At 42.5% G+C, this 27,685-nt stretch overlaps 1 protein-coding gene across 2 annotated transcripts in view; it reads left to right on the plus strand.

Annotated features, from left to right (window-relative positions):
* Window positions 1-27,685, plus strand: part of LOC125771495 (uncharacterized) — a 145,022-nt gene that overhangs the window by 111,526 nt on the left and 5,811 nt on the right. Inside the window, exon 3 of one of the 2 annotated variants that reach the window (XM_049442180.1) lies at window positions 6,550-6,661. The exons of the other annotated variant lie outside the window; for it this stretch is intronic. Coding sequence (XP_049298137.1) covers window positions 6,550-6,661 — 112 coding nt within the window. The remainder of the gene's footprint in view (window positions 1-6,549; window positions 6,662-27,685) is intronic. 2 annotated transcript variants of the gene reach the window in all.

A 27,685-nucleotide genomic window follows, 5' to 3' on the forward strand; every position in this document is an offset into this window, starting at 1 on the left:
ACCTGCCCAGCGGCTATTGGCTATTGAGTTTAAGACATGTACTTGTAATGCTTGTTTAAAGGCTTTTTCAGTACCAAAAGAAGACAGTCCGAGGTCTTCCGTACTAATCTTCTTTACGGTTAAAATTAGATTTATTGAACACAATATATCCAATATCTCAAAGGAATTCTTGGTGAGTATGAGTTACAGAAATTCTGCAATTAAGTGAAACAGATACATCTTCTCACATGCTTCATACACCGGTTTCACTCACTAATGCAAGTTTCAGTAACAGCTTGATGCACTCAATGAAACAATTACAAAGGGAAACACTTTGGAGGGTCATTACTTTCGACCCCTCTCTTGTCCGGTGAGAAGCATCCAGCCAGTTGTCCAGTTTTCAATTCTATTTCCATCTTATCAGCTCCAGTAAAAGGTAAATGGTTTGTACAGTGCAGACCCTATGTGTGGAACATTCGTAGAACAACGGTCCGAACAGGGCGTCCGAGCCATCGATTGACAGGTTCGCGAGCAGCTCAACTAAGGCGATATCGAACATCATCTACATGATGAGGCACAAAAAGAAGTTCGAAACAAACATAACAACAACAATAGCAATACAAAAATGCCTTCAAAACGATTCGATTTCAGTAAACAAACGCAAGAAACCCACAGGCCCAACAGCCGGGGTCGATTCTTGTTAGAACCCGAACCCGCTGCTGCTGCTGCTGAAGTGCAACCCGGGGAAGTTGGAAAGCAAGGCAAAAAGGCACACAACGGGAACAGGTAGGTTCCCGAATGGCACTCACGCCTGTCAGAAACTACCGTCAGACCAGTGGATGGATGAGGGCAGACGTTAAGCCTCCCGCTAATGGAAGAAGTTGTCACAAGGGCTTCACCCGTGTGTGGAGGTACCCACCAGAACCCTCGTGATCGTGATTCGGTAGATTTAGGAAGTGGTTCCTGTAAGTAAGCTCCCGGGGAATGAAAGCGTTTTCAATCAATTACCTGCTTTTTAACATCGCGGTGACGTTGCGTTTTTTTTTCGGGCTTTGCTGTGTGTATTCGATGCCTCCCAGCAGCAGCTCGGTGGTCAGTCCGGAAAGTCCGGAAAGATGCCTCCATGGGTTGCCCATACCCGCCGCTGTCGGTTGGAAAGCTGTTGAAGGGCTCGTTCTGACGCGGTTTGACGCGTCTCGCCTGTTGATTGCGTTCGTATGATTTCGAGATTGGAAGCCAAAGCGTCCGTGTCTAGCATGTCCGTGAGGGTTACGTTACCCTGCTCAAGAGCACTTCTCCCGGGGTTTTCTCATTCTTCCCAAACATCACGGCGAAGGAACATCATCGAAGGAGGAAAGGCTCGGTCACGCGGCCGGTTCTCGGTTTATTCGTGGCTAGTGAAAAATTAGCTTCTACCCGGTTCGGTTAGACATTTCGGCATTCCCCACAGAAAGCTCCGTCAAAGTTGCGCTTCTGGTTGCGATTGTGATACGATTAATTTATCCTGCTTGCTGCAACCCGACACTGGAGGTGTACCGACGAAAGACAGATTGAACAAACGCCCTCGGGGGGAAATGGCCTTCTCCGGGGCTTTTGTACCACCTTTTTTTCGGCGGGGAGTGGGTGATGAGTTTCTCGTTAGGAATTGTTTGCTACCAGCGTTTTCTTTCTACGGGCGCTCGTATGATTGATAGAACGTTCGCGATGTGTGTTGTTTCCCAGGTACGGTTTGGTGAGACTGCAACTTTTCACCCGTGTGGTTCGAAAAAGGCTTTTTTTGCCTTTTCAATTTAGTCGCACTAATTTGACACTTGACTGAAGCGATTAGTCTACCGTTTGACTTACTGTTGTGATTTTAGCGAAACGTGGGGAAACGCAACCAGGTTTGGGGACAAAGGTTTTAGATTATTGTAAGAAAAATCTCGACTTACCTACTCGTTTGGCAGTACACGATATCTGTAAAGAGATAAAAAAGACAAATATTTTAAAATCCATTTAACACTTGTACTAACGACTACAATCTCCTGTTACAAAATTCAGACAGTAATTATTCACGTACATATCTCATGTCACGCAAAGCAAACGTTTCCAGCTCTATCCGATGTATCGGATGTACAACGAGCAAAATTAATAATATCTAGAGCAAACGTCTCAATCTGGGTACCTCCAGAAGGTACCTACAGAATTGATGAATGGTTGCACACTGCTGCTGCTACCGTACGCCTGTCATTAATTTTAATAATCTCCATCAGTCGATTATCTTTTATGGGAATGTTTAATGATGTTGCTACTTGCAAACGTTGCAAAAACAAAAAACGGAGATTTGTTTAGGGTTCACATCGTGAAAGAGCGTGCGCGAAAGAGAGATAAATGGAAAGAGTTGGGGAGCTTTAAATTTGGTTTGTCACGTTTGATTTTATAGGTGAAGGAAATAATAAATGGAATCAAATAAAGAAGCATTTGCAAACTGATTTCGGATTGATGAGAATGAAAGCAGAAAAGTTTTCGATCGTCCCAGGCCGCCTACATTTGCTGGTAGTGTAAAGCTTTATGAGTGCCTTAAGCCCAAAGTGACCGGGTGGTTGAGGAATTTCGGAACCAAAAAAATCTGCTCGATATTAATAATTGCTAACGGGTTTATGTACCTTCATCTGAGCGATTCAATCAAATCGATTACAATGGTGTTTTGTTTTTTTTGTTTTTTTTTTTGGGAGGCTATCGACCGTACTGAAGAGTTTTCATTTCGATAAGCGGCTTTTGAGGGTTGGGGTTTGAGAATATTTTCCCCAATCGGGGCAGCCCACCGTGAACTCCGAAAACCATGAGAAACGTTAATCGAATCGCGGATGTGGACGTGCTACCGTCAGCTCGGAATCCTCGATCCTAATCTCTTCCGAGCTGGTTAATTGCTTTCCTGGCGGCAGTGTGACCCGAATGTGTGCCGTCCACGGCTAGAAGCGTTTATCAAAAACCATCGATCGAGATGATTGAAACAGGTCCGTTTTGTGGGGAGTGAGTGATGCAGAACAGCGCCAAAAAAACCCGAAGCTGCTTCGTGAGAAGAAATTGTACGTTTGAAGTTCAACGAGCATGACTGATAAACGTCAAATGTGACCCTCATTGATGCTGAGGGTTGTTACGTCTAAATGATGTCTTTCGTTGATTAAAAGCAGCAAACTCATTGTAAATAAATGTAGAAGTAGTGTACAACATTTGACACTTATTAAATTGTGGAGGTACATGGACACGTGACTTCTGTACGGTATTTGGCGAATCAGCTTTTGAATTGCCTCTTGATTAAATGCACTGAAGGAAGAATTTCTGCTACTGTGTTAATTGCAAACAAGTGACCACAGTGTTATGGGGAGAAAATGACACCTTATTAGAATAAACTCCAAATTCCAACATGTTCCAAAGTGTCAAAATCAAGTAATATCAATTGCAAGACAAGTCACTTCAGACCGTCCTTGATTGGTTACCCATTTATCTCTCATTAGACTTCATTTACTTTCCATTTCGCCACCAATCCACGGACCTGACACGAGAGTGTCGAGTTCCCGAAAAAATCCCAACGATCCTAAAACATCCGCATTGTCTAACCTTGTCTCAGAAATCCTGGCCCCCGCGCTTGCCACGTGTCGGTATTATTGAGTGCACGTGTGTTTTGGTTATTTCTTTTAAAATTTTCAATTGTTCACTTCTTCACTGATGCGAACCCTCTGGCTTTCGACAAAAAAACAGCACTGTTGTCCTTAATGGCCACCGTTCACTTTTTTGCTTATGTGTGCGTTACTGTACTGCTTCGCTACTTCCGGGCGTTACACCCAAGCGTTATGTTAGCGTTTCAGCTTAGTGAGAGACTACTGGGTATGGCACGTTTTTCATCCTTCTTCTTTATCATCATAGCTATTTAAGGGACCATTTTCCGGCATGTCATTTCCCGTGTGTGTGTGTGTGTGTGGGCGCTCAAGAAAGAAAAACTATTTTGCCGCAGCAAAATATTTTCCTTTAATCTACCAATAAAACATACAGCGTTTGCAAAATATACATATATCGCCCTGATCAGTGGTACGGTTCATATAGCCCCTCGGCACTGGGGTGGTCACGTGCCGCACCACGTGATGACGCTTCGGATGTTGATGTTTTGTCGAACAACGGCTTCGAGCTATTTCGGGACGGGTGATTTTGGTAGCAAAAGAAAGGATTACGAGGTGCGTGAGCTAGGGCCAGTCGAGAGCATTTAACTTTCGAGGTCGGTTGACGGTTGGGCCGCGTACGCCGCCTAATCTAACGCCTCCTAATCTTCCCCGGCCGACCGAGCGACGAAAGGGTGATAAGCACCCTAGGAGCAGTAGAAAAAAGGGAAAGTGAATTATTAGTCATATTTATAGCAAAACTCGGCCTGGAAGAGAGCTCACGACGTGGATGAGCTACGCGGAGGTGGTAAATCCATCCCGCCCGCAAAAAAAGGGGTGTCCATGAAAAGGGACACACTACCAGCAGGATATAATTGAATGAAACAGCAGGAAATTAAACGGATGTTTAATATACAAAAGAGAATTGGTGTTTTGCACCAGGCCGGCCGGCCGGCCCGGGGAAAGGTATTCTGGGCATTTGGGAGAATTATCATTTATTTTCTCCCCCCGCACCTCATGCACGCTTTGGGGACCCATTTTGATGAGATCAATTCATAACGCGCGGTGTGTGTGTGATCTCGATGGCACGAAGTGCACCGATATCGGTCGTTGTGTATCGGTGACGATAATGGAGTTAAGTGGGTTTTATGAGCGGGGTTTTTTTCGAGACGGAAATGTCGATCGGTGGTTGAGTTAAGTGGGCGGAAATTATGTCAGGTACCGGAAGTGTCTTCGGTGGGAAAAAATTGAATATTAAAAAAAGTGTGTCGTGATGTAAGTTTTAATTTTTAAATTTGTTTTAATGCAGGAAAGATGAATAGGTTTCTAATAAAATGTCTATGTTTATGAAGAATCTATCCTGATTCTGACAAGTCAGCCATATTAATTGGAATATTATTTTAAAGTAGAACCTGTTCCCATCGCTTATCGATTACTTTAACCCCTTGTCAACGTGCCCTTTATTTCCCCATTATCATGCCCAATCGTACAAAATGGATACATTTGTCTTGTCGCTGGCCAGCAATGAACCGAGAAGCGTAATATAAACTCCAGTCAGCTTGATGCTGCCGAGCGCAAAATTATCACCTCATCGTGGCAGACGACAACGACGCCATTGGGATGGGAGAACCAATACCCCCGCCGAATAGGTGGTACCCATCTTTCGACACTCGTTGTTCGTTGCTTCCGCGTACTGATTAGCATGAATAAACACAAAATTTAAAGCCCTTGTCCTTCGCAACTGTCGGTCCTATACGTACGAATGGCTTTGAAGCCAAATGGTGGACGCTTTTCTTCCTCTCTCTAGTTCGAGGTGAAAGTTCTTAAAAACACTCTCCTCCGGGTATGGGGCGGGCCATGAAACGTAGCTGATGAGGCTTTACCATTCTGTGAGGTGTGGGCAAAACTGGCAAGAATTCGTAACGCACCGCTCGCATCGAACGTTTTGGCAAGGACAAAAGGTGGAACTTTTCCGTTTTTCCGTTCCACAACCATCTCTCCTGGAAAAACCTGGTAATTTTACCAAAAGGTAGAAGGTCGTGGTGCCGCAGGAAGCATGAGAGGAAATGTCTTAATTCCGTTCTGACAGACCTCATTTCAGCCTCGCGACACAGGAAAATGCGTGAACAATTTGATGGTCTTAGCGCAAATACCATGCCCCGGTTCACGGTTCTTGGAACCGGCAGTCCCTATACATAAGTCCTAACCCTTTTTGCCACCGCGCGAGATCCCGTCGGTGTGAAATGGCAAAATGAAAGCCATCCTCCTAGCGTGATACAAAAAGCATGGGTTTCATGTTGGATTTTGGCTTTACCACCACCCTTTACCAGTTCACCTCTCCCGCCTCTTTTTGCAAAACCCTAGCCCGCTTGTCAACCGTTTGTCAGCAAAATTTAGAAGATACCAAAACCAACCCCCCGAAACCTTGTCCTTTCTCTTTTTACATTGTCGGCTGCCGATAGGGTTGTTTCTTCGGTACCGGTGCGAACCGCTAATCGGCTGAAATCGGTCCAGCGGAGTTTTCGTACACACAGCAATGACAGGAGCACCGGGACCGCGGGCGGGGGTTTTTTGGTAGGACTTTATATACATTTGCTAGAACTTTTCGTTCGCAAGCGTACGAAGAAAATTCTTCAGATGTTTTTGTGCGGAGGTTTTTGTGGGTCGTTTTTCCAGAAGGAAGCGAGAGCGTGGGTTTTGAGGGGTAGATGCAGATGAAAGTGATGCCATCGTGTAACGCGTAGGAGTAAGCGTAGCACCAGTAGTGGCACCAAACTCGCCGACGAGATCGACGGAAATCGGCGCTAAGCTTCGCTACTTCGCCATTACATTCCTCGCTCACTTTGCATATTTAATTGTCTTTATTGCTCTGCTGAGTCAATATTAATCCTTCAATAATTTATTAGTCGAGTTATTTAAACTTCTGCCTCCCCAGGTTTTTCCACCGCCAAACCTCAAGGCAGTCGGCATCTTCAGACCGGCGTGTGCTCGGGTTGCAGAATGGTTAATGCTGGTAAGCTTTGCGAATTGTGCCGTCACAACATTAGGTAAATATAAAACTTAATCATTGGAAGGACTCCCATCCCCAAAGCGCTGAGTGGCTTTTTTTTGTTGCTGTGTGTATGTTTGCTTCCAAGTAAAGGATGGGTTATCGTTGCTTCTACGACAATCTCTTGATTAAATGAACTGTATGGGGGTGTTTTTGAAGAACTCTGCGCCGGGAGAAAATTGTGAACCATTTGAATGGATTTTGGATTTCGTTCATTAATCCTTTACAGGTTTAAAATATTGCAAAATTTTAATGTTCTCTTGGCAGGTTAATTTTCTTTAAAAAATATAAATAAAATACAATAAAAGAAATTCATATGTAATTTTATGTAACTCACTCCAGAAATTTTCTTTCAAGCAATGGGTGCGCTTTCCCTTTCATTTCGTTCGTCATACGGTGGCTGTGAACGAATCCGGTTTCACGCATCATCCTTCAGCTCACTTAATTTTTAACAAGAAAATCCAATTTGCAAACTCTTGGCCGGGTATCCCCATGCCGTACGTGCTGATTGATTTCGCTTTTCCACAATTCATCCAATACTTATCAATTTGCCAATAACAATATATGCTAATTTACCGTGAAATAAGTTCAGCAGGCAAACTCAGCCCCGGTCCTGCGGTCGGTTTGCCGCCCTCTCTCTTTCTCTCGTTTTCCTTTCGAAAGGACCTTTTTTTTCGTCTTGGCTTTTCATTTTTTCCACCCAAACTCCATTTAAGTATGTCCGCTGCAGCCGTCTTGTCGATGCATTACCGACAGTACCGAACCACCCCACACTCCCGGTAATGGTTATACGTTTCAGTTCAAAATTTCAATGTTTTTCGGGTGATTTTCGGAGTATTTTTCATTTCCTTTCCACCAAATTTTTGGTGTTGTGTTGTCGAACCCATCCCCCGGAAAAGTCAGAAAAAATGTGCATCACGCACTTATATTAAGCGTCAGCCGCTTTTCTCATTTTCTTTGGTTTGGTTTTGCGATGCGAGGCAAAACCGAGTTCTTTTCCATTTTAAAACCCGGGTGGTGGGAGAGAACGAAAGAAAAAAACATGCACTCAAAAATAATTCATCCATCAGGACCAATTGCGCGAACTGGTGAGCAAATGGTTAGCAAACGGTTTTTTTTTTCTTTTTTTGGTGGGATGAGGCGGAAGCACAAACATTCGAATAAACATAAATTTGCATGAAAATATGTGGCATCACCTTCTCACGTGACGTGAGCGAAACGTGATGTGCGGTGGATGTTTGGATGCTTTTGCCAAGGATTAATCATTGCCCTCAATCGGGCCTGTCAATCGGGATGGGTTGTCTGTAAATTTTGGCACTTTGGTGGTAGAGAGAAAGAGAGAAAAAGAGAAAAACAAGTGTTGGAATGGTAAGTGTCAAACATATCACTAAGGAATAATCGGGATCAGAAGTTTTAAACGGTCAAGCTTAATGGTTTTAAATGTTTTAATGAAGCACTAAGTGAGGGTGAGGGAAATTTTAACTGCTTTGAACAATTTCTTTCTTTTTTTTAGTAATACATTTTCTCATATTTTTATGGTACGTTTGGCTCACAAAAAAGTCCAATGAGTAACTACTTTCAGTAGTGCTCTTCAGCGAAGCAGCAGCCACGTGTCAGCTCCGTTGCACTTCCTAAACCCACGGCACGGTCGTCACGTATTACGAAATGCGAAATTTTCCTTCATCCTTGGGTAGTGAAGGAACAAAAAAAAAACGCACACGAAGTATGAAAACGACTCCTCCTAGACGCCTTCCTGTTACGATTCCGATATTGATCGCATATTTCCTTTTGCTTCGTGCCAGTCCGCTAAAAGAATTTCTCTGTCATTTATCTTCGTTCGACACGAGCCATGACGAGTGAGCGTAGGGAGCGTAGAATGGACAAAAAGAAGGAAGAAAAACCTCCTGGCAGTCCAATACGCGCCCACAGTGGAGAGCATTCCAGATCCGTAGGATTCCGATCGTTCCGGGGAATCTTCCCCCTAGTGGACGCTCGGGTTTGGGGGATGCTTTATGGATCCTTCGACCGGTGGACGTTAATTTTTATGCAAGAATTATAGACTGCTCACGTGCTCACGTTTGGCAAACCGTGCCAGAGTTCGTGCTAGAATGGATGGATGAGTGTTCCTAATACGCTTCCCAAACAACATGCCGCCCGCCCTGAGTTGCTCCCAAATGAAGCAACGCACGGAAGACTCCTGTCAGAAGGGAGGGCAAAAAATAATTAGAAGTCAATGAGTCTGACGGAGTGCAGTCAGCCATTGCGACAAATTTGAAGTTTAAATTTGTCCTGGCCGCAATTTAGAAGACGCAGGAGCTGAGAAAGGAAGAGAAGAAAAAAAAATACTACAATTCTTCCCCAACATTGGACAAAAAACATGTACAACTGTCCGATTAGGAACAGTTCGTTTTTGGATTCTTTTTTTTTCCTGGTGAGGGGTGGGAAGAATTTTACACACAGAAACATCGAAATAGATTCGAATGTTCTTTTTTTTCTATCTCTCTCTCTCTCTTCGTTACAGCATGTTTTATTTCGACGGTATTACGTGTTTTTTTTCTTTTCTCTCTTCACTCCTCTTTGAAGTAAAAAAAACTGAAGCCTAGCATTACACACAGATAAAAAACCTTTTTTTGGGGTGACGCTTTTTTTCTCTCCTGCCTTCCTAACGCAAATTCTTCTCCTACAGGGTGGAAACCACCCTCGCAGCTTAAGCAACAAAAGGAAGTAGCAAAAAACGAAAAAAAAACCTCAGTGCCATCTTCGGCAGGGTGCGCGACAAGTGAGCTAACGTTTAAAATACAAACAATGAAATGTGACTTCGAGCTGTACGCGCTTGTCCGGGGTGGGATAGCGTGCGGCCCAAGACAGAGAGCAACACTCGAAATCCGCCCAACAGCCAACAAAGCCAACAGCAGCAGGGAAATAAGTTTAAAATTAAAAGGCGAATTTGAATCGGTCGATTTATTTGTAATTTAAGGAAACAATAATCGTAAATATTGCTTCACCATAAATTTTGTCCCATGGTGTACGGTTTTGCCCTCGGGAGACTCGTGTGTCTTCTACCGGGGAACCGGGAAAACAAACCGAGAACAGACAAACCTTTTGCCCAACAGTGTGCCACAGCGCCGGGGACAATGTTCTTGCCGTAGGTTTAGTATCGAATTCAAAAGATTATCTTTATCTGGTTAGAAGTACGAACCGCACCAGGGTTGAAAGCCGCGCAGGGTTGGGGGAGTATGTAAACAATAAAAAATGACACACGCATTCATAGTTGCTATGTATGAACGAAACGACCGAACCACTTAGCACCCCCAAAAACCGAAAAGTGAGTACGAAATTATTGGCGTGACTTATCGTACGACTCGAAAGGGTCCGGGTGTGTGGTTTTTTGTGGGGATATACCGAAAGCCTCATAATCTGTTTCTATAAATAAACAATACTTGTATGAAGAGAAGAAAAGAGATTTGTGTAAGTAAAGGATCGCAAATATGGATAAAGAAAGATTGTACTACCAATTTTTTATATCGAGATTTAGTTTCTGTGAGTTTGGTTTAGTTACTTGTAAAGAATTTGCCTTTATTTTCCTATTTTCCTTTACCCAAAAATTTTCCAGCAAAAGGAATAGGTCAAAAGAAGTCCTTCATCTTCCACACAGAAAGATTTATCCCTCGACCGAATAAATACTCCACAATTTGTCATCGTTGAGCTTTCGCCGGTTGATAAAAAATTAAATTCTGATCAAAAATTTAACCATTTTGTAAGTTTTTTACAAATTCTGGCTGTGTTCATGGACACAACTTTTACCTTTTTTTTTTTGTTTGATTCATTTGGTTTCCACCATTACCCGGGTCTCTGTCATTTTTTTCGTCCTTCTCGCTCTCTGTCGGTGATTTGCAATCGTTGTCGAAACACCAGGATGACTGGAAAATTGTAGATGATCTGTTCCAGCAACATCAAGTTCACGGTTTTGACGTTGAAGCAGAAGAAAATTTTCTTTGCAAAACGTTCCACAAACGGAAAATCTTCGGCAGGATGTAGGAATAGAGAGGGACACACAAACACCGAGGGAAGTATCGGCGGGAAAAATGGTAGAAAATAAGCAAAAACCCGCCCCAAAGTCAAGTAAGGCTCAGCGACCGTCGTACGTGACCAAATCAAATAGAAAGCCTAGAAATGACTGCTCCTTAGAAGCTATCGTTATCTAACTCCCCGGCATTGACGAAACACGGACCGGTGTACTAGTAGGAAGCAAAGCGAAATGTTCTGTCCTCGCACGTCCATTTCGTCCACAGTTTTCTGTTCACGGGCGAAATTCTTTTCTCCAGCATCCCGGGGTGTAATGAAGCCGAAAGCGTCTTACACACGAGTGGCCAGGCCAAAGAATGCGGACGGCACGTGGGAAAGGCAGCATCCCATGGCTTGGTAGGGTTTTTGGGGGTTTTTTTGGGAATGCTGGGAAGGGGGAAAAACATAATGCAAAGTTGTGGTTGGTGCGACGTACCGAAAGCCAGTACTGATCCCTAGGAAGGTCCAGTCGATTCGGTCCCGGGGTTTTGTGTGTTTTTTTTCTTCTTCTTGGTTGCAAGAATGAAGATAAATTAACCGAGTAAACATAAATTGCGGATTAACTTTAAGTCATCGCCCGGATAATGGAAGTAATTTTGAAAATGGCAACAAAACTGGCTTTGTTTTTCGCCATATTCAGCAAACGGGTGTTGTCTTGGAGTGGAATATTGTTCTCTTTTTTTGCTGTACAAATAATATGGTTTGGAGGAAAATATTGTTTTACCATGCGGTAGAATGTGAACGTATTAGAACTAGTTTTTTCGGAAAAAAACCTTTTATAGCGTCAATCAGCACAAAGCGTACTCAACGCTTCACTTCAACGGTTTTTTGCAAAGTGAGCAGAGTTCCAGTGTAATGCTGTAAATTGCAATGTGTGTAACCGATAAGCGATTTCGAGGTAAACCTTCATCTTCATCGCAAGCTAAAAAAACCGTTCATTTCCTGCATGTCAAGCAAAAAACCAGCTTTAAGAGAGTAAAATAAAAACGCGGAATAAAAAATAAAATAAAAAACCAGTAAATTGCCACGTGTTTTTCGCTGTCTCCGCATCCATGCAGGCGCACCAATCGCGGACGGCCAACTGCAGTTGACAGTTGATGAAATATGTGTAACCGGAAAGTGATGCAACCTTCCTGACACCGGTGCAGCACCGGTGTGCAAGATGAATTATTTATCGCGGAAGAATGTTTATTTCATTTTCTGTGTGGATTGTGGATCGATGCGGAACGAACAGTTCAGGGGTGGTGCGGTGCCGAGTGTTTTGTGTGGAGATATATCTTTTATATTATATTAATTTGTACTTTTCCGAGCTTGACTTACAGCGCGACCGCTGGCCGGTATGCTGCAAATGTAGAGCTTTCGGGAGATGAAAAAAAGCTTTTAAATTTCGAAACCATTTCGATAGCTTACGGATCTTTTTATTCCACCACCTGGTTGAGAGAGAGAGCTAGACGAGAGGAGCAATTTGTATTTTGTCAAGTGTGTCGATTTAATTGATTACGGCACGGTCCATGAGCGAAAGAAACAGAAACACATTAAATGCAGCTGTGCTGATCAGCCGGGGGTTGTACTCGCAATTCGCACTTTGCAATTGCTGCCGTGTCATTGTGGTTGTCCTCGATAGGAGCGGAGTGTCACGATGGAGGATTACATTTTTTCCCCCGGAGGACATCCACTAGCTACCGGACCACCTTTCCGAATGTGACAAGGCAGTGAGCTACGAATTTACAAACAAGAAAAAAAGATCCTTAAGGTAAAACGCGAAAACTACAGCAAATCGTCTATTAAACACCATCATCTTCATTTTCATTATCATCACCAGTGTATGCCCATGGAGATCTACGTCGAAATGTGCACTGCAAAGGGTTGGGCTATCGGGTACACACTGGACCAGGTGCCCCTGGTCTGGTTTTTTTTTATGAACAACAGAGAAGCTTTTTTTCTGCTGTAACGCCCTTTCCAAGGAAGGTTGATAAAAACTAGCTCACATCGAAATGCAACTTGTCTCGGGCCAGTGGTTCCAGCAAGGTTGTCTTGCAAAGATCGATTTCAGCTCACTGAGAGGAGTGGCGATCGACAAAGTTTTATCTTTATTGCCGTAACCAGAGTTACTAGTGAGGTCGTTTTCCAATAAATATTCTTGAAGTTATTCTAAATGAAGATGAATTACGATAACTTCATCCAAAATAGTATTCAAACTTCAAAAGTTATAGGCAATAGTTTAAAATTCTTCAAGTTTATCTAAAAGCACGCAAAAAAGGCCTTCAGCAACATTCTCAAGAATAGTTCTCATCGGAAAAGCCTTCCAAGCTATCACAATAAATCATAAAGTCCACTTTTACGATTATTGCGCCGGAGCATTTTTTTGGGGACAGATTTTTATTTTACTGCCTTAGCTCTTTCCCAAAAAAAATCTACCAAACAATCGTTCCTTCAGTCTTTTAAATTGGTGGCAATAGATGACTCCCTCCTGTGCGGCTGATAGAACATCGTAGCGCCCGGCACAAAACCAGACACACTAAAATATGCAAATTTCAATGTCCTCTTGTCTAGGAGGGAGTGGGGAGGTGAAAAAGAAACGAAGAAGCGACGACGCATGAGATGCCAGTCCCGGCAGATGAGCGTTGTACTTTGGACAAATGTCGATCATTGGCAAAGCTAAAACCACGTGGAGCAAGAAATCGCGTAGAAGAGAAAAAAACCCCGGAGGATAAAAGGTGAAGATTTTCGATGCCGAACATTACGGAGCTCCAATATCTTGGAGACGGTTGCCCCCCCAAAAGCGTATCTTTTGGAGGAAGAAAAAAAAACACCGTCGTAGTAGTAGGATGGGATTAAGCAGGTCTTTAGACAAGCGGACAACCGGGTAGGGTGAGTATAAATCTCGTACCGCAGCATAAATTGTGAATAATGGATCATAAATTAGATTTGACATCTCGCTCGATGGGGTATCAATTAATGGTGCAGGATCGAGCGAGCCGATCGGCTCATTGTCACCTGTTTCGTTGGTTGGTGCAGAAGATCCAACCCTGGCGGGATGGACGTTTGAGGAGGATCGAAAAATTAGAAACAGATTATCCTTCTCCACATCTTCTTCCGCTTTTAATATAAGGAATAGAAGCCATGATCACCTTTTTTTATCATTCAGCAATAGTAAGGTTGATCGCAAAATATTTTGATTGCTAAATGTTTTGCATATTTTTTTTTTCTTCAGCTTGTGATACGCCTCCCAAAATAATAACACTTAAGTATAATCTACCCAGCATCGTATCACACCCCTATACCGCCGATCAATCTTACCAGTTCTAAATTATTATTAACATCCCCATTGATATGATCAATTGAGAAATAAACGCCCAGGCAATCGGTTGAGGCAACCGGTATACCAACGCAAAACTTCGGAACAACTGCAAACAAACCTCGGACAGATTTGTGTTGCATCTTCCGCAAAACAAAACTTCCTTACTACTCGCTTCTCGCCTTCCACGGGATCCTCGTAAGCCAATGCTTCAAGTTGTTGTTAATTTTTCAACACATTGGCCCAAGCGCAATGTGTGCTTTTAATGCCGGAGCAGAGAGCACCACTTTCGATTTGTTTGTACATTTATATTGTATTAAATATTGTTACGCTTGGCGGAGCGCCTTTATAAACCATTTCGGCTGGTACCAACTTGTTTGGGTGATGGTGCGCGCATTTTTTTCGGCTTCGCCTTTTGGGAACGTGCGATCGTGTCCCTTGTCGCGCGTAAATGCGATACAAATCGGTAACCAGTTTCGCTTGAGCAATGATTCATTCGCTCGCCCGTCCATACAGACGCGTGTAGGTGGTTTTTGGTTTATTGTGAATCTTTGTCTACCATTTCTGTTTTATACATTTTATTTCATACTTCATGATCGTTGTCTTGTGTTCACTGCGTGAGGATTGTTTCACGATGAGAACTTCCATCAAATCCTGCGAGGAGGGAGAGGTTGCAATCGGGTTCTGTGCGTGGTACGCGTGTATGTGGATGACACTGAGCATTAAAGCTTGATTCGATTAAACCAGTTGCACGTTGCATTGAACGCACACTTTAATGCCCACACGATCGAATGGAAACTGCGTACGGAAACTTCGTGTGCGTCTGCAGTAGATGAAGTCATTAACGTAGAGTTGCGGGTGCGAGAAGAAAAAAGGTTCCTGGTTAGTCCCAGGTTACTACTACTATAGCTGTTGGGTGACGATTTGTCATTGAAATTTATGGTCCATCATAAACCGTGGTTGACGAGGTTTGGGGTTTGGGATGGTTTAAAAGTCGTAAAATTCACCTTACGCCAGAATGTAGCAAATTATTCCATTTAATATCGTGGTCATACACCGTGATCCTCATCAAATGTGGATTAGCGAAATGAAACGATTTGTATGCGATTTTTTTCTTTTAAATGTTGTTTGGTCACTTGATGGGTGAAGGTTAATGTAAACGCCAACTACTATGCACCGTTCAAGGAAATTAAATATGAGAAGCATGTAAACATAGCTATAAAGTGACAAGTTGTGTCGATATTTTCGAAAGAAACTCTAAGAATTGTTGCTGTTTTTGTTATTTTATTTAAAAATAATTTGTTGGGACGACCTGGCAGTGTACGTGATAAAGAGCACCGATTCTATACGACAGGACCGGGTATCAAATCCCATCCGCATCGTTTCCCGGTAGCAAGGATTGCTAGTAGACTACTCGTCTACTTGGTAAAATAAGTCTAGTAAGCAAGAAATGGCCGGCATGACCTCTAAGGTCGTTAAGCCAAGAAGAGAGAGAGAGAGAGCAATAATTTAGAGCAAAAAGTAATATTTAATATATTTTTAAAATTACTTTTTAAATTTACTCATTTACTACTAAAAATTTACTCATACATAAAACTTAACCAACAATTTAATGCTTCAAACAATGTTTTTACTCCTTAAAAAAATATTTGTCATTTTTTGAAGTATAATAGCAAAACAAAACAACTGTGAAACTAAACTGACATAAAATATTTCTGTCAAAATCTTAACAGTTAGACGCCATCTTGACTATGCGTAACTTCATCATTTCAAGCGTGATTGACTTGCCTCGATTCCATATCGCGCTGCAGCTGATTGACGGGTAATTAATCATTTCTTGTACCTTTTCCAAAATGCTCATGTCTCACAGAAGACGCAGTTTGACTAAGAAACCATTTTTCTGCAAAAGTAAAGCGCTCTAGATGCACGGTGGGGCTTGTCCACTGCAATCGAACGTCGCGCCCTGTACGAACGAACGATTCATTTCGATTATTCATTTCAGGTCGGTTCATTGAATCGTTGAATCACTTCATTATGCACGATCGGCTGTCGGCTTTACACTTCGCACTGTACGGTGTGACCGCGTGCCATAAGCTTAATGCTCATTAATTGACGAACTCGTACGATATGCTGTCGGTTCCCCGGGTTAAAAACGAGATCCCATCCCGGGCCCGGTAGCAAATGGTTTATTAAAAATGGATTGCGACTCGTCGATCAATTAATAATGGTATACCCATCCAGGGTACCGCCGAAAACCAGTAGCAGCGGGATCAATCGGCTGCAAAATGCATCCGCGTGCCTGCGGTTTTTAGTGTACGTGCCGGTTTTCACCTCCATTCGGACGTTTGTGTGTGACGCGGGAGATGTATTTCAATCATTTGTGGCATACGTGTGATGTGAATTAAAATGTGCCGGTGAAGGATATGATGGGATGGAAATTCAACAAAAAAAAAAGAAAACGAGAGAGAAACTATCGTTCATTTTATTAGCACATCGGATCATATCACAATCAAGCGTAAAACCATTTTGATCTTCTAATTAAAATTTTATCATCATCGATTCCTCCCCCCCGGAACATGATGATAACGCTTGTCGGTCGGGGTTAAATGTGGTGTGGAAAATTAGTGAATAAATGGCTGTAGCTTCGCAGCAAAACGCTTTGGATGTTGTGATTTGAATGAAACGAAGACTCGCAGGGAATTTGCACAACAAATTTACTCATTTTTTTTGTTTGTAAAGTGAAAAATGATGCCATTTTAGTAAATTTTTGTGATTTTTTTTTAATAAAAGCTCAATTATTAAACATCTTCTCATTAAAAGCTTATAATTGATTTGAACAAATTTTATTTAATCACAAAAAAACCCCGACACCACACTGATGGAAGCTTTCCAATTATCTCACAAAATGTTTCTCATCACGTAACTTCGAGAGAAAAACGTGATCGATATTTAGTCGCAAAACCATCGACATCATGCCGGGTTGGACTAGTAGGGTAGGGAAAGGGAGAAAAGCAGAGGAGGTCAAGCTATAATAATGCTTTATCTAATTTGCACGTCATAAATTTAAAATTTATTTATTCGATCGAATTCTTTCTTTGACCCCGGACCCCAAATCCAGGTGAATCGGGACGCGGAAGTACCGGGAAGGGAAGGGACAGGGTCCGGTACAGGATAATGCAGAACCCTAATGCAGCCTCGGAGCCAATTGAAATGCACTCCAATCTAAATTGGAGACCTGGTAAACTACCACCCCCTCCTTTACCACCCCCAACAGACGCAACACCCCAAACATGGGTGCTGCGGGCTACTTTTGCGACAACCTAATCATCGAGTTCATTCATTCGTAACTATTGCAAATTCGAATAACGTGCGCAATACGCTAATGGCTGTGAAAAGTGTTAGTTTGTATTAGGCTTCACTCGGTTTGCTTCGCGCGTGTGTGTGGTGTGGTGCATCATTGTGGTTTGGCGCTTTTTTGCGGGCGGTAAGGAAAAACTCTAACCACGCGGGGCTGCGGTCGTATAAACAACTAATCAATCAATTATTCCATTACGGCGATCATTATTGTTGTTATTAATGGATACTATTTGCATTCGAAATTATTTGATTGCGATTTGTCAAACGAGCATGTTTTTGGGTGGCGATTTTGTCATCGCGGAAAAGCGGGAGCCTGGGGGTGGGAAATTTCGTTTCGAAAAATCTAACAAACGTTTCCAATACGTTGCTCGTTGCCTCAATTAGATGCTGCTGAAATAAATATGCTGAGAGTGGCAAAATAAGCTCAATTTAATATTGGTTAATATGTTGCAAATAAATACAAAACTAGCTAAATGGAATGCTCTGAAGCGTAAAATTACGTTTTTTTTTAAATTAACAAATATTAAGTAAAATTGATAAGAACACACCCGTTCTTTAATTGCTGCAGTTTGTTTAATACCAGCGTGCCAATATTAATTGGCAGTGTGAAAATAAAATATAAAAACCATGTTCAGCTCATTTAAATGGGCAGTTCATAAAATTGATCAAACGTAAAACAAACACGAACCCATTTTGGGATCGAACAAAAGCTTCGACGAGATAGAGAGAGAGAGAGAGAGAGAGAGAGAGAGAGAGAGAGAGAGAGAAGGAAGAGAAAAAAAACCTTCAACCAGTTACCATAATTGATTTCAATTCATCTCATCTACACCTCATAAAAGAATGCAAATGTTTGATTGCATAACATAATTCAGTCACGATTGTCCCCATGGGGGAGAGAAGAAAAAAAATATGGCGGGTGTTGGAAAAACAAATGTGTGATAATGTTTTCATTTTGATGAACCACATCTTTTTGTTTTTAATTCGAACCAATTCACAAGAAGCTTCTTTTATCTGATGAGGAAAACACATTTTAAAAAATAAACCATTTTGTTAACAAAAGTTCAACTCATATTGTTTGTTTTGATGTTTGCTTTATAACTCAATTAAATTATTCAATAAATGATAAATGAGTTTTATTTGTTGTGAAATGTAGCAAAAAAGGAAGAAGAAAAAACATCCAACACAAACCTCCTACTAACAACGTGTCAATGCAAAACAAAGGTTTCCTAACCAAAAGTTGAACTGCTCCCATCAAAAGCCGCACGATCAGCGGCCGAAAGATCCGTGGGCCGATGGCGCGTGAGATCGATTCGATTTGCCATCAATATCTCGTTTAGCATGTTTAGCCGGGCGTGTGTGGAGGTTGTTCAGCTAGCTTCAGAAGGGCATAAATCAATTAATCTGTCCAATTGGGAGTGGTGCATCGCCTTTACAGCGAGCAAAACGAACCGACAATGGGACGACGTTTGTGCAGAAATGCAAAACGATTGACACCTAGAAGCGTTACATCATAATCTTCGGGAATGCATTTCAATGCGAAAAGATCAAATTGCATTGTAAATTGCGTTTCTTTTTGCAAGATTTATTTGCAAAATTGAAAAAAAGGGAACATGAAATAAAATTGACCTTGGCTCACTTTCCAACAGACTCCGCGTCCGGGAGCCACATTGCGCACATTGTGGATTGTGATGTTTCTGTAGTAAAACTAAACACATTTTACATTCCCTTACGGTTGTAACATCCCGATTCGGCAACAGTGCACAACACATTTTCCACCGCAGAAGTTTCTCAATCAATCCAATCGCAAACCGGATCGCCTTGGAACATCGAAATGGCCCTTCTTACTCAATCTTTTGTGCGTCAGACGGTTTTCAAAACTCGCTTACTACCAGCTGTTACCGATACGGCAACACTTATCCGGGGGAAAACCCCCGACCGGAAAAACAGCCAACGAACGAACATGTCAGCAGCAGGCGAAAACCCCAGAAAACATTGCCGAACTACTATACTTCGAAAACTGTGTGTGTTTCAAAATGTGTCGAACAATTTCAAACCGCAAAACACAAAACCAACGCGACACGAGGTAGTGACATTGTGAATTTTCCGCGGAAAATGTTCCACTTGTACTTGTGTGGTGAAAGTACATTCGAGGTTTTCTTACTTCTTTCCCCACACAGCATCAGAAATATCAGACCACCGGAAAGCATGGTGCTCACCGAAACGCTGCCTTTAAAATCCCTTCCAGTCCTTGAAGGCACGCGACGATACGGTGTCACATTTTCGCGTGCGTTTTGTTTGGGATTTCAGTCTTAAATCAACCCCTCGTTACAGGGGCCAGTATACTGCCGGCAGTCCTTTGACAGTTGGTACATCGTACCGTCAAGCCGGGGGCCTTTTAAATTGAGCACACGGCAAACGGAAAATGATATTAGGCTCAAAAATTATGGCAAGCGACGAGCCAGGCTTGGGATTGGCTTGGGACGTGTGTGGTTTTGTCGCCCGTTCGTTACGCTCGTACATCCTCAAGGTTGGTGTGTTGAGGGTGGGAGGGGGGATTTTTCTTCTCTCTTTACTCCTCACCTCCCAGGCCTTTATCAACGGTAGCGAGGGAAAACCCGGATCGGATGGATCTTAAGGGGGTTTTGTGGTGAAATGTTTTTCACCCTTCTTCACGCATTACGCTGGTGGAAAGCATCGCTTGTGGTTGGTTTCTGTGGCCAGAAAGCGAGAGCTGATATGCAGGAGTATGCTTAGGTGATGCGTTGGTGTTTTTTTTATCTTATTTTTTCCGGGGATTTAAAGCAATATCGACACGCATGCAGCTGGGATAATATGTGCAGGACAGACTTCGGTCTCGTACTGAGGGATGATCAAATTTGATTTATTTTTTTTTTGTTTAAATTTCAAAATGAATACTTTTACTAGTTTGACATTGAGGAATATTGAAAATAGGACATGAAAAATAAATTAAAAGTAATACTAAAAAATAATCAAACTTTTTTCTTCCTATCAATGACTAAGATTATGACAAGTTTTAAGTTTTTTCGTTTTTTTATAGAATTTTCCACAACAAAGAACAAAGCTCCACAACTCACTAAGTTGTGCATTAAAAAAGAAACTTCAATATCATCACACCTGAAATGCATTAAAGCCATTTAGCACATATTAGCGTACGAAACTACGGAATACACACGAGAAACACAAAAAAACGCGAACCAAAATGTTAATGACTTCTCCCATCTTTGACTTCACTTTTGAAAGGGTGAAGAGATTTCTCCCACGCAGACCCAAAAAGCTGCACTCGTCAACCGAATCCATCAAAGCCTGACACGAAAACACGGCCGAGATGATGCATTTTACTGACGTTGGCGGATGCATTTTATTGCATGCTGTTGTATCGCTTCATAAAACTGTTCCTTCGTTGTTTGACTGTTGGCAAATTTAAGAAATCATCCCCAGCTCAGTCAGACAAGTCAATCTCCACTTAGTGGTAAATGTGTCAAAAGTCAAGTACAACCGTGTCAGATGGTCACCATCAAATCAAAACCTTTCCCCACCGGAAGCCTCGAAATGATGCCATTAAAAATCGAGAACTTGTCATGGCCCCTTTCCACCATGTCGGAAGACCCTCCTCAATCTCAAGGGATCAAGTGTCAAGGAGCGTTTTAATGACGGAATGGCTCATGAAATTCCTTAACCAGCCTACCGGTCGCTAGCGCGAAGTAATTAAAACATCAATTAAACAACTGTTTCCGGTCGGTTCGGCAATTGACTGTTTGCGAAACAAAACCCGAAGCAACCTTCAGGACAGGGTTCTTAGATGGAAAGGTGGTCCAAACCCAAACCAAAAAAAAAAAAAATTGAACAACTTCTCATAAACTCTCCGCACTCGAAAGGTCATGAACCGGCCGTTATCGACTAATCCTAAAACTCACTCGCTGGAACAAATGGCCAACGGAAGAAATGGACGAACATTTCAGTTGACGAGAATCGTTTGGATTTTCGTTTGCTCGTTTGAGTTTTTTTTTCGCTTTTCCAACGGGAAGATTTCCGCACGGAATGATTTTTTGACTACGGCAAGGAACTTCGCTGGTACGTTTCGTGCACCCTTCCGATGTGTACCAAAAACCCCTTTTATGTTTGGGGCGATTTGCTGTCGATGTCATCCACAACACATTCGACATTGAACTGATAAGAAATTCCTCTGTTCGTGCGTACTTGTAAGGGTGAACATTAAGAGGCCATCAGGGTAGGAAAGATAATAGGGAGAAGACCAAAAAACTCAACTCAACTATTTCCCCAACGCTCTCTAACCCTTGACAATTGAGTTTTTTTTCCTGCTGCTGCTGCTGCTGTTATGTTTCGCTTTTGAATCTAGTTCCAATTCGCTTTCCATTTAACCGATTCGGCTCAATGATAACGGCGGAACGATGTCGAGAATGAGGAACCGGAATGACACTCGTAAGACGCTGGTAATGGAGCTTGTAAGCACTGTCCGAACAGAACAGAGCCCGGCCAACAGACACAAAAAAAAAACATTATCCTACCAGTGGATGTCCTTTCCGTGTGGTGGATGACACCAACAGTGATCTGAACGCGCATTTTTTTCCGTCCCTCTTTAGCCGGTCGTCAAATTTTATAGCCGTCAAGAACAGAAAGTTCCTTATGGTGCTTGCGTTGCGAAGAAATGTGGTCCGCTTTTTGGTCGACATTTCTCTTTTTTTTGTTGCGCTTTTTTTGCGCTGCATCGTCGTCAAGCTGTCCGCTTGTCCGTTGACTGAGTATTGTAATAACCGTGGATGAAACTGAAGGATTTGCTTACTTGACAAGAATGGTGAAACGATGTTCGGTTTGAAATTCCCGGGGATGCACACGAAGTGAGGAGATCCGTTCCGTTTTGGTTTTATTGCTGGATTCTATGGGGTGTTCGAATTGCAGCCATTTCTGTATTTTGCGTGCTATAAAAGAATACATTTTCTTTTGTTTAAAGTGAGGTGACCATAAAAAAGAGCATCGTAAATGTGTGTTTAAAATCAATTTAGTTGCCATTGCATCAAAAACGTGATACCGTGCTACTTATTTGAGAGACGATATATTCTAAAATTGTTTTCTAAGTTTTCCAAAGTTCTGCAGTAGTAATAGTAGTAATGCATATTCATTGATAGTATTTGATTAACAATTTAGCATTAAATTTTGGTACCGCTCTTCAGACTCCAACTCAATATGTTGAAGATCTGCGCGCATTAAGAATTTTGATGAGTTTTGATGAAGTTCAGTGTAGTGGTGGTGGTGGGATTCATGAATCCACTCTGACTCCGACGTATAAAAACCGGAGTATACTCCGAAATAATTACACCAGATTAATCCAGATTTAACTCCGGAGTAATTACCTGAACAATAACTCCGGATCCTGAATTGATTCCGAATTACTGCGAAGTTGAGTTAACTCCGGTGCTGCATTCTAATGTTAACTCCGAATTAATATCCGATTTTAACTCCGGGTTTAAATTCGGTTAGTGGTCGGGCGCAGTTAGTTGAACTGTTTTACATCCTAAGTTCTTAATCCTATTTAACAAAACCACACTATATACAAATACGTCTAATGTCACCGTGGAGTTGTATATTTCTCGAGGAATTTTTGAACTTTCAGCATTCCGGTAATCTTATGATTCTAGTCTTCGGTAATCTTATATTCCGGTAATCTATTTCTCGAGGAATTCTTGAACTTCCGATAATCAAATGAATATCATGTGAAATTTCTAGTTCAATTTTCTTCAATATTGGAGATCTTCAATCGTCTAAAAAATCCCTTCACTAGTTGTTAGAATCAACAAAAGTATTGCAAAAAAACTTACCTTTTGCGAATTCGCACTTGTATCCGACACAATACCCCGATGCCCATCAAACCCATCCTAATAGAGACGTTCGGCCGTACACTTTCCGACCCGAATAGCCATCTCATTAGCCCACCACCAACTGCCTCCGGTTGCACTAAATTGTCTAATTAGGCTTTGGAAACAGCTAACTCCCATTCTTTACACTTTTCCAACTTTCACACCCGGGGAATACCGGGGACGACGCACTCCCGCGTATGGTGGTATCAATCGCCCGCGGACAAACGGACCGCTCTCAGTTTACACATTATGGTGTAATTGTAATTGGAAAGAATTAAGGCGCAAGTGAATCGAGACACGAGATTAGCTTACGCGTTGCACCTTTCCAAGGGGGTGAATATTTCGGCTAACCCGGCCAATCCACCGGGACCGGGATGCGTTCTGGCGCTTGCATTGCACGAAAGGAGAAGCGCTATATTGTTCCCTTGTGGCCTTCACAGCGGGTGTTGCGCTTCGTACCCTGCGGGGTGCGTTACGAGGTGATTGGTGATATTGCCGAGGGGTTCACCATGTTTGGAGGGTATTGTGCGTCAAGTGGATGGTGCTGTTGTGTGCGAAAGCAATCGTGACTGGAAGCGGGTCCTTTTTGGATAAATCGAACACTGCGTGCTCAGGAACGTCTGCACTCTTTCAACGAGCTGCTATTGAGATGAGTTTTTTTCATCTTCTTTTTGAAAAATGAAGTCAAGTTGTCATTTCTTTTGTGTTGGGAAAGAAAGAAAGGAGTCGAGTTTGTGTGCCGCTTCTTATTAGCTCATTTGGTGAAGAATTCTTTGTTGCGAATAGTTGCTAAAGTAAGCGAAGTAGCTGCATCTTGGAGGGACGAATCATCCCTTTTTGGACATTGCATTTCATTGGTCACCGAACGGCATACGGCGATTTGCGAAGAAAATCCGTTCCGCCACCACTGCTTGGAAGGATTTAACTTGTTATTAATAATTGATTGATTGATGTTTTAAAATTTTCTCCCAATTCTTCCATTTGGTTTACAAAAAAAAAACTCACCCTACATCCTCATACAATCGCACGCGATATGGTCACACGCGCAGCATCGGGTACCCAAAACCGATCAATCGTTGATTGTCTTTCCAAAAAAAAAGGGGCTTACGGCGTAAGCTGGCAGCGTGGCCGAAAAGGGCGTCAGTGCAGAAAATGAGATTGAAATGACAAAACAGAAAAGCGGCTTTAATCGGCCACCTCACCCTTGAGGACGTCCAATCGGTGACGTTTGTCTTCCCTGTTCTAGCGTGTGTTTTTATTTCTTTCTGGCAATTCCATATTTCTGTGCCCCGAAACGTCCGGGAACAATCTTCAGGAAGAGAAAAACCCACCCAGAAGGGTGTCGATGAGAACCCCTGCGGGGGGAACCGCAAAGGATTCGAACGAGCAACTACAAAAAAAAATCCTACAAACTGTTCCGGAGCAACCGAAACGTGACATATGCCACGATTGGCAAAGGCTGAAAAGCCGTTCCGGGTGTAGCTTCCCTGCCGCACCATGGTGATGATGATAATGAACCCCGTTGGACACCCGTTTGCAAGTGTCGCTGGGTTTCCTTTCGCCACAACCAAAGGCTATCTATGGTTGTGGATCATAGGCAATAGGAATGTCCATCCGTAGGGTGTCTTTGAAGAGATGATAATGCGATTTTGATACATCCCTGTATGACGTTTTGATGAAGGTACACCAACCAAACCCGGGAAAGGCAAATCGACGACGCTTTGATGACCGGTTCTCCAAAAAGGTTCCGTTAGTTTATCTTGATGAGTTTCTTCCACTCGGAAAGGGAGGATCGTTCGCGTGAGATTATTTGGAATTAGAAGAGTCGGGCGGGGGTTCGACATGCCTGATTCACAAATGCTCTGATGATGGCGGAACAGTTTAGTGCCCGTTTTTATGATTTGTGATAAGAAACGTTTCGGTTTTGAATCGTTTATGCTGGAAATTGTACAGATCTTCATGATGTGTAAAATTGAAAGTAAACTATGTGTTTAAAACTTTAAAACAGTAAGGTAATTCATAAAATATAGTACATTATCTTTAAACCCCCACAGTAATGGGGCATTCGAAATTGAAACATTTAAAATACCGAATTCCACATCTTGCCTTTCTCGTATACCTAACCTTAGTCGGTCCTCACACATCTGCATTCCAGGCAACTCCTCCCCACACCAGGTTGCGCTAACGAAGTAACAATAACTCACACCGTGCACCGCAAGTTTAACGCCGCAACTAAATTATGTTCCACTTATCCTTGGAACGCACGGTCGCCCAGAAGTTCCGTGCGGGCAATAGCGTAGAACTTTTGCACACAGCAGCAGCAACAGCAGCACAATTTTCACTCGGCCAAAGTAAGGAAGAAATACTTTTACTCATTACAACAGCCCACCGCTAGGAACGCAACCGAATAGCACACCAAGCCAGGGGGGAACTTCCTTCAGGAACAACCGCAACATTATAGCCCAACCCGACCAAAAAACCCCCCGACGTCACGATAGTCCTGGATTTCTTTGCGCAACTTTGCAAACCTACCCTCCTACCCACCCTCAGGTTGAAGGGAAAATTTGTTGCCACCTTCTGCGTGCGTGCGGCCGCAGTAGGGCCACAGAGTAAATCGCCACTTTACAGCGCACCGGAACGAGCTAATTAAAAACACTTGCGGTACGGTTTTATGTCCTCGGTGCTGGAGGGTGCTTTTTCTGCGGAGTGGGCATGCCGCGCGTGCCCTTATATCTTCATACATCGGGTGTGCGGAGTGAAGTTGTTGGCATGTGTTCACCTTGTTACTAGCGTTGCTGTGCGCACCAACAAAACACACCAAATATCAGCTTGTTTGTTGCGGTTTTACTGTGCCAAATGGATGGAACTCTCGTGTGTGTTGGTGGTTGAAATTATTTCTCTATTTTACAACAAAAAAAATTGACTCATACCTGTCACATTGTGTATATTCTTTTCCATTTTCACAATTCTTTTCCATTTTATCAATTCGATTTTCTATTCTCAAAAACCATGCAAATCACTACCATATTTAGAACAGAGTCAGCAAAGTTTATTCTTTGCTTTTCCCCTGTTTTTTTCCTGGGGAAATTTTATTATTTCTGACCGGTTGATCATGTTTGTGTAAACAAAACACGACAGCACCACACAGACACACACTTCTTTCCCGATCAAGCCGCAAAACATCGTACGAGGACCTTTTCAACATAAAACACAAAAAATGCGAAGGGTAAAATCATAATGAGAAATCTGTCACAAATTTTTGATGGAATGTCAATATTTACCAACACGTCAGCTTGTGGTTCTCGTGTTGGGGTTTCTTGTTTTTTTTTCCTCTTCTTTTTTTGTACATTTTTTTATACTTTTTCTTCCTTCTCTTTCAGCCCTTTTGTGAGAGAACGGGGCCTTACAATCATTGCCTTGTGGTGACAGTTTTCAAACGAAAGAAAGCTCACCATGTTAGGATTTGTGTTGGAAGTAATAATTCCCGTTCCCGTAGCCTATTGGAAACTTTTCTTTGGTTTTTTGTTTTCACTTTTATTTCATCTCAGATCAGCAGTTTTTTTCTTCTCACTTTTCTACGCAGGAGCAAGCCCTTAACCATCGCGCACGATTCCTGAAGAGGAGACCACTTGGGAAGCGTGTTCGTCTTTTCAAAAGCTCCTTTCCCGAAATCAAAGAGTGCGTTCGAAATGCGAAAAGTGCATTCTAAAGGAAACGATGGCCACCATCGGTAGGCGGACAAGCTTGTTACACGCTTTGTTCTTATGAGGGTGAAGGAGTTTTTTTTTTTAAAAAAAGCCATTATTATTTAAATAAGACAACCCATCTCCAGTCATTTGTCGGTTGGAAGAACAGAACCTGACATTTTTCTTGACACAATGCGTGTGCGTGCGTTCCGGGCAAGAGCAATCAGAATTTTGTGTCGATAAACAAAACGCGTGTAACGGCGCTCGCAGAGTGTCGAAAGGCAACGTCCACAATGCGCTCTAAACGCCGTTCCAAAGTAAATATAGAAGCCGCTGAAGTGTGTGGCACCAACATTCCCCCTTGGGATGGGGTGCGGGGGAAGCATCCTCATCGAGGCGCGCTCAAAAAACCCAAAAACCAAAATCACAAATCGAAATCGACGCCTGCAACGTTACGCAATAATGTGAGTTTTGTTGGGTTTGAAGAATCAAAAGAGTTGAAGAAAAAAACGAAGGGTTGAGTGTGTAACTTCTGCTTGACTCATCACTTTTGACATTATGTCGTTGAAATGTTTCCCTATCACTTGAGCGCAATACACTACCAAAAGGAAGCGCGAGAACTCCGTAAACGGGCGGGAAAAAAGGGAAATTTTCTGCAGAAACCTTGCAAACCACATACCGGTCGGTTGGAAGAAAATCTTGTTTCGGGTTTTATGACGTGC

Source organism: Anopheles funestus, chromosome 3RL (genome assembly GCF_943734845.2).
Source record: "Anopheles funestus chromosome 3RL, idAnoFuneDA-416_04, whole genome shotgun sequence".
NCBI lineage: Eukaryota > Metazoa > Arthropoda > Insecta > Diptera > Culicidae > Anopheles > Anopheles funestus.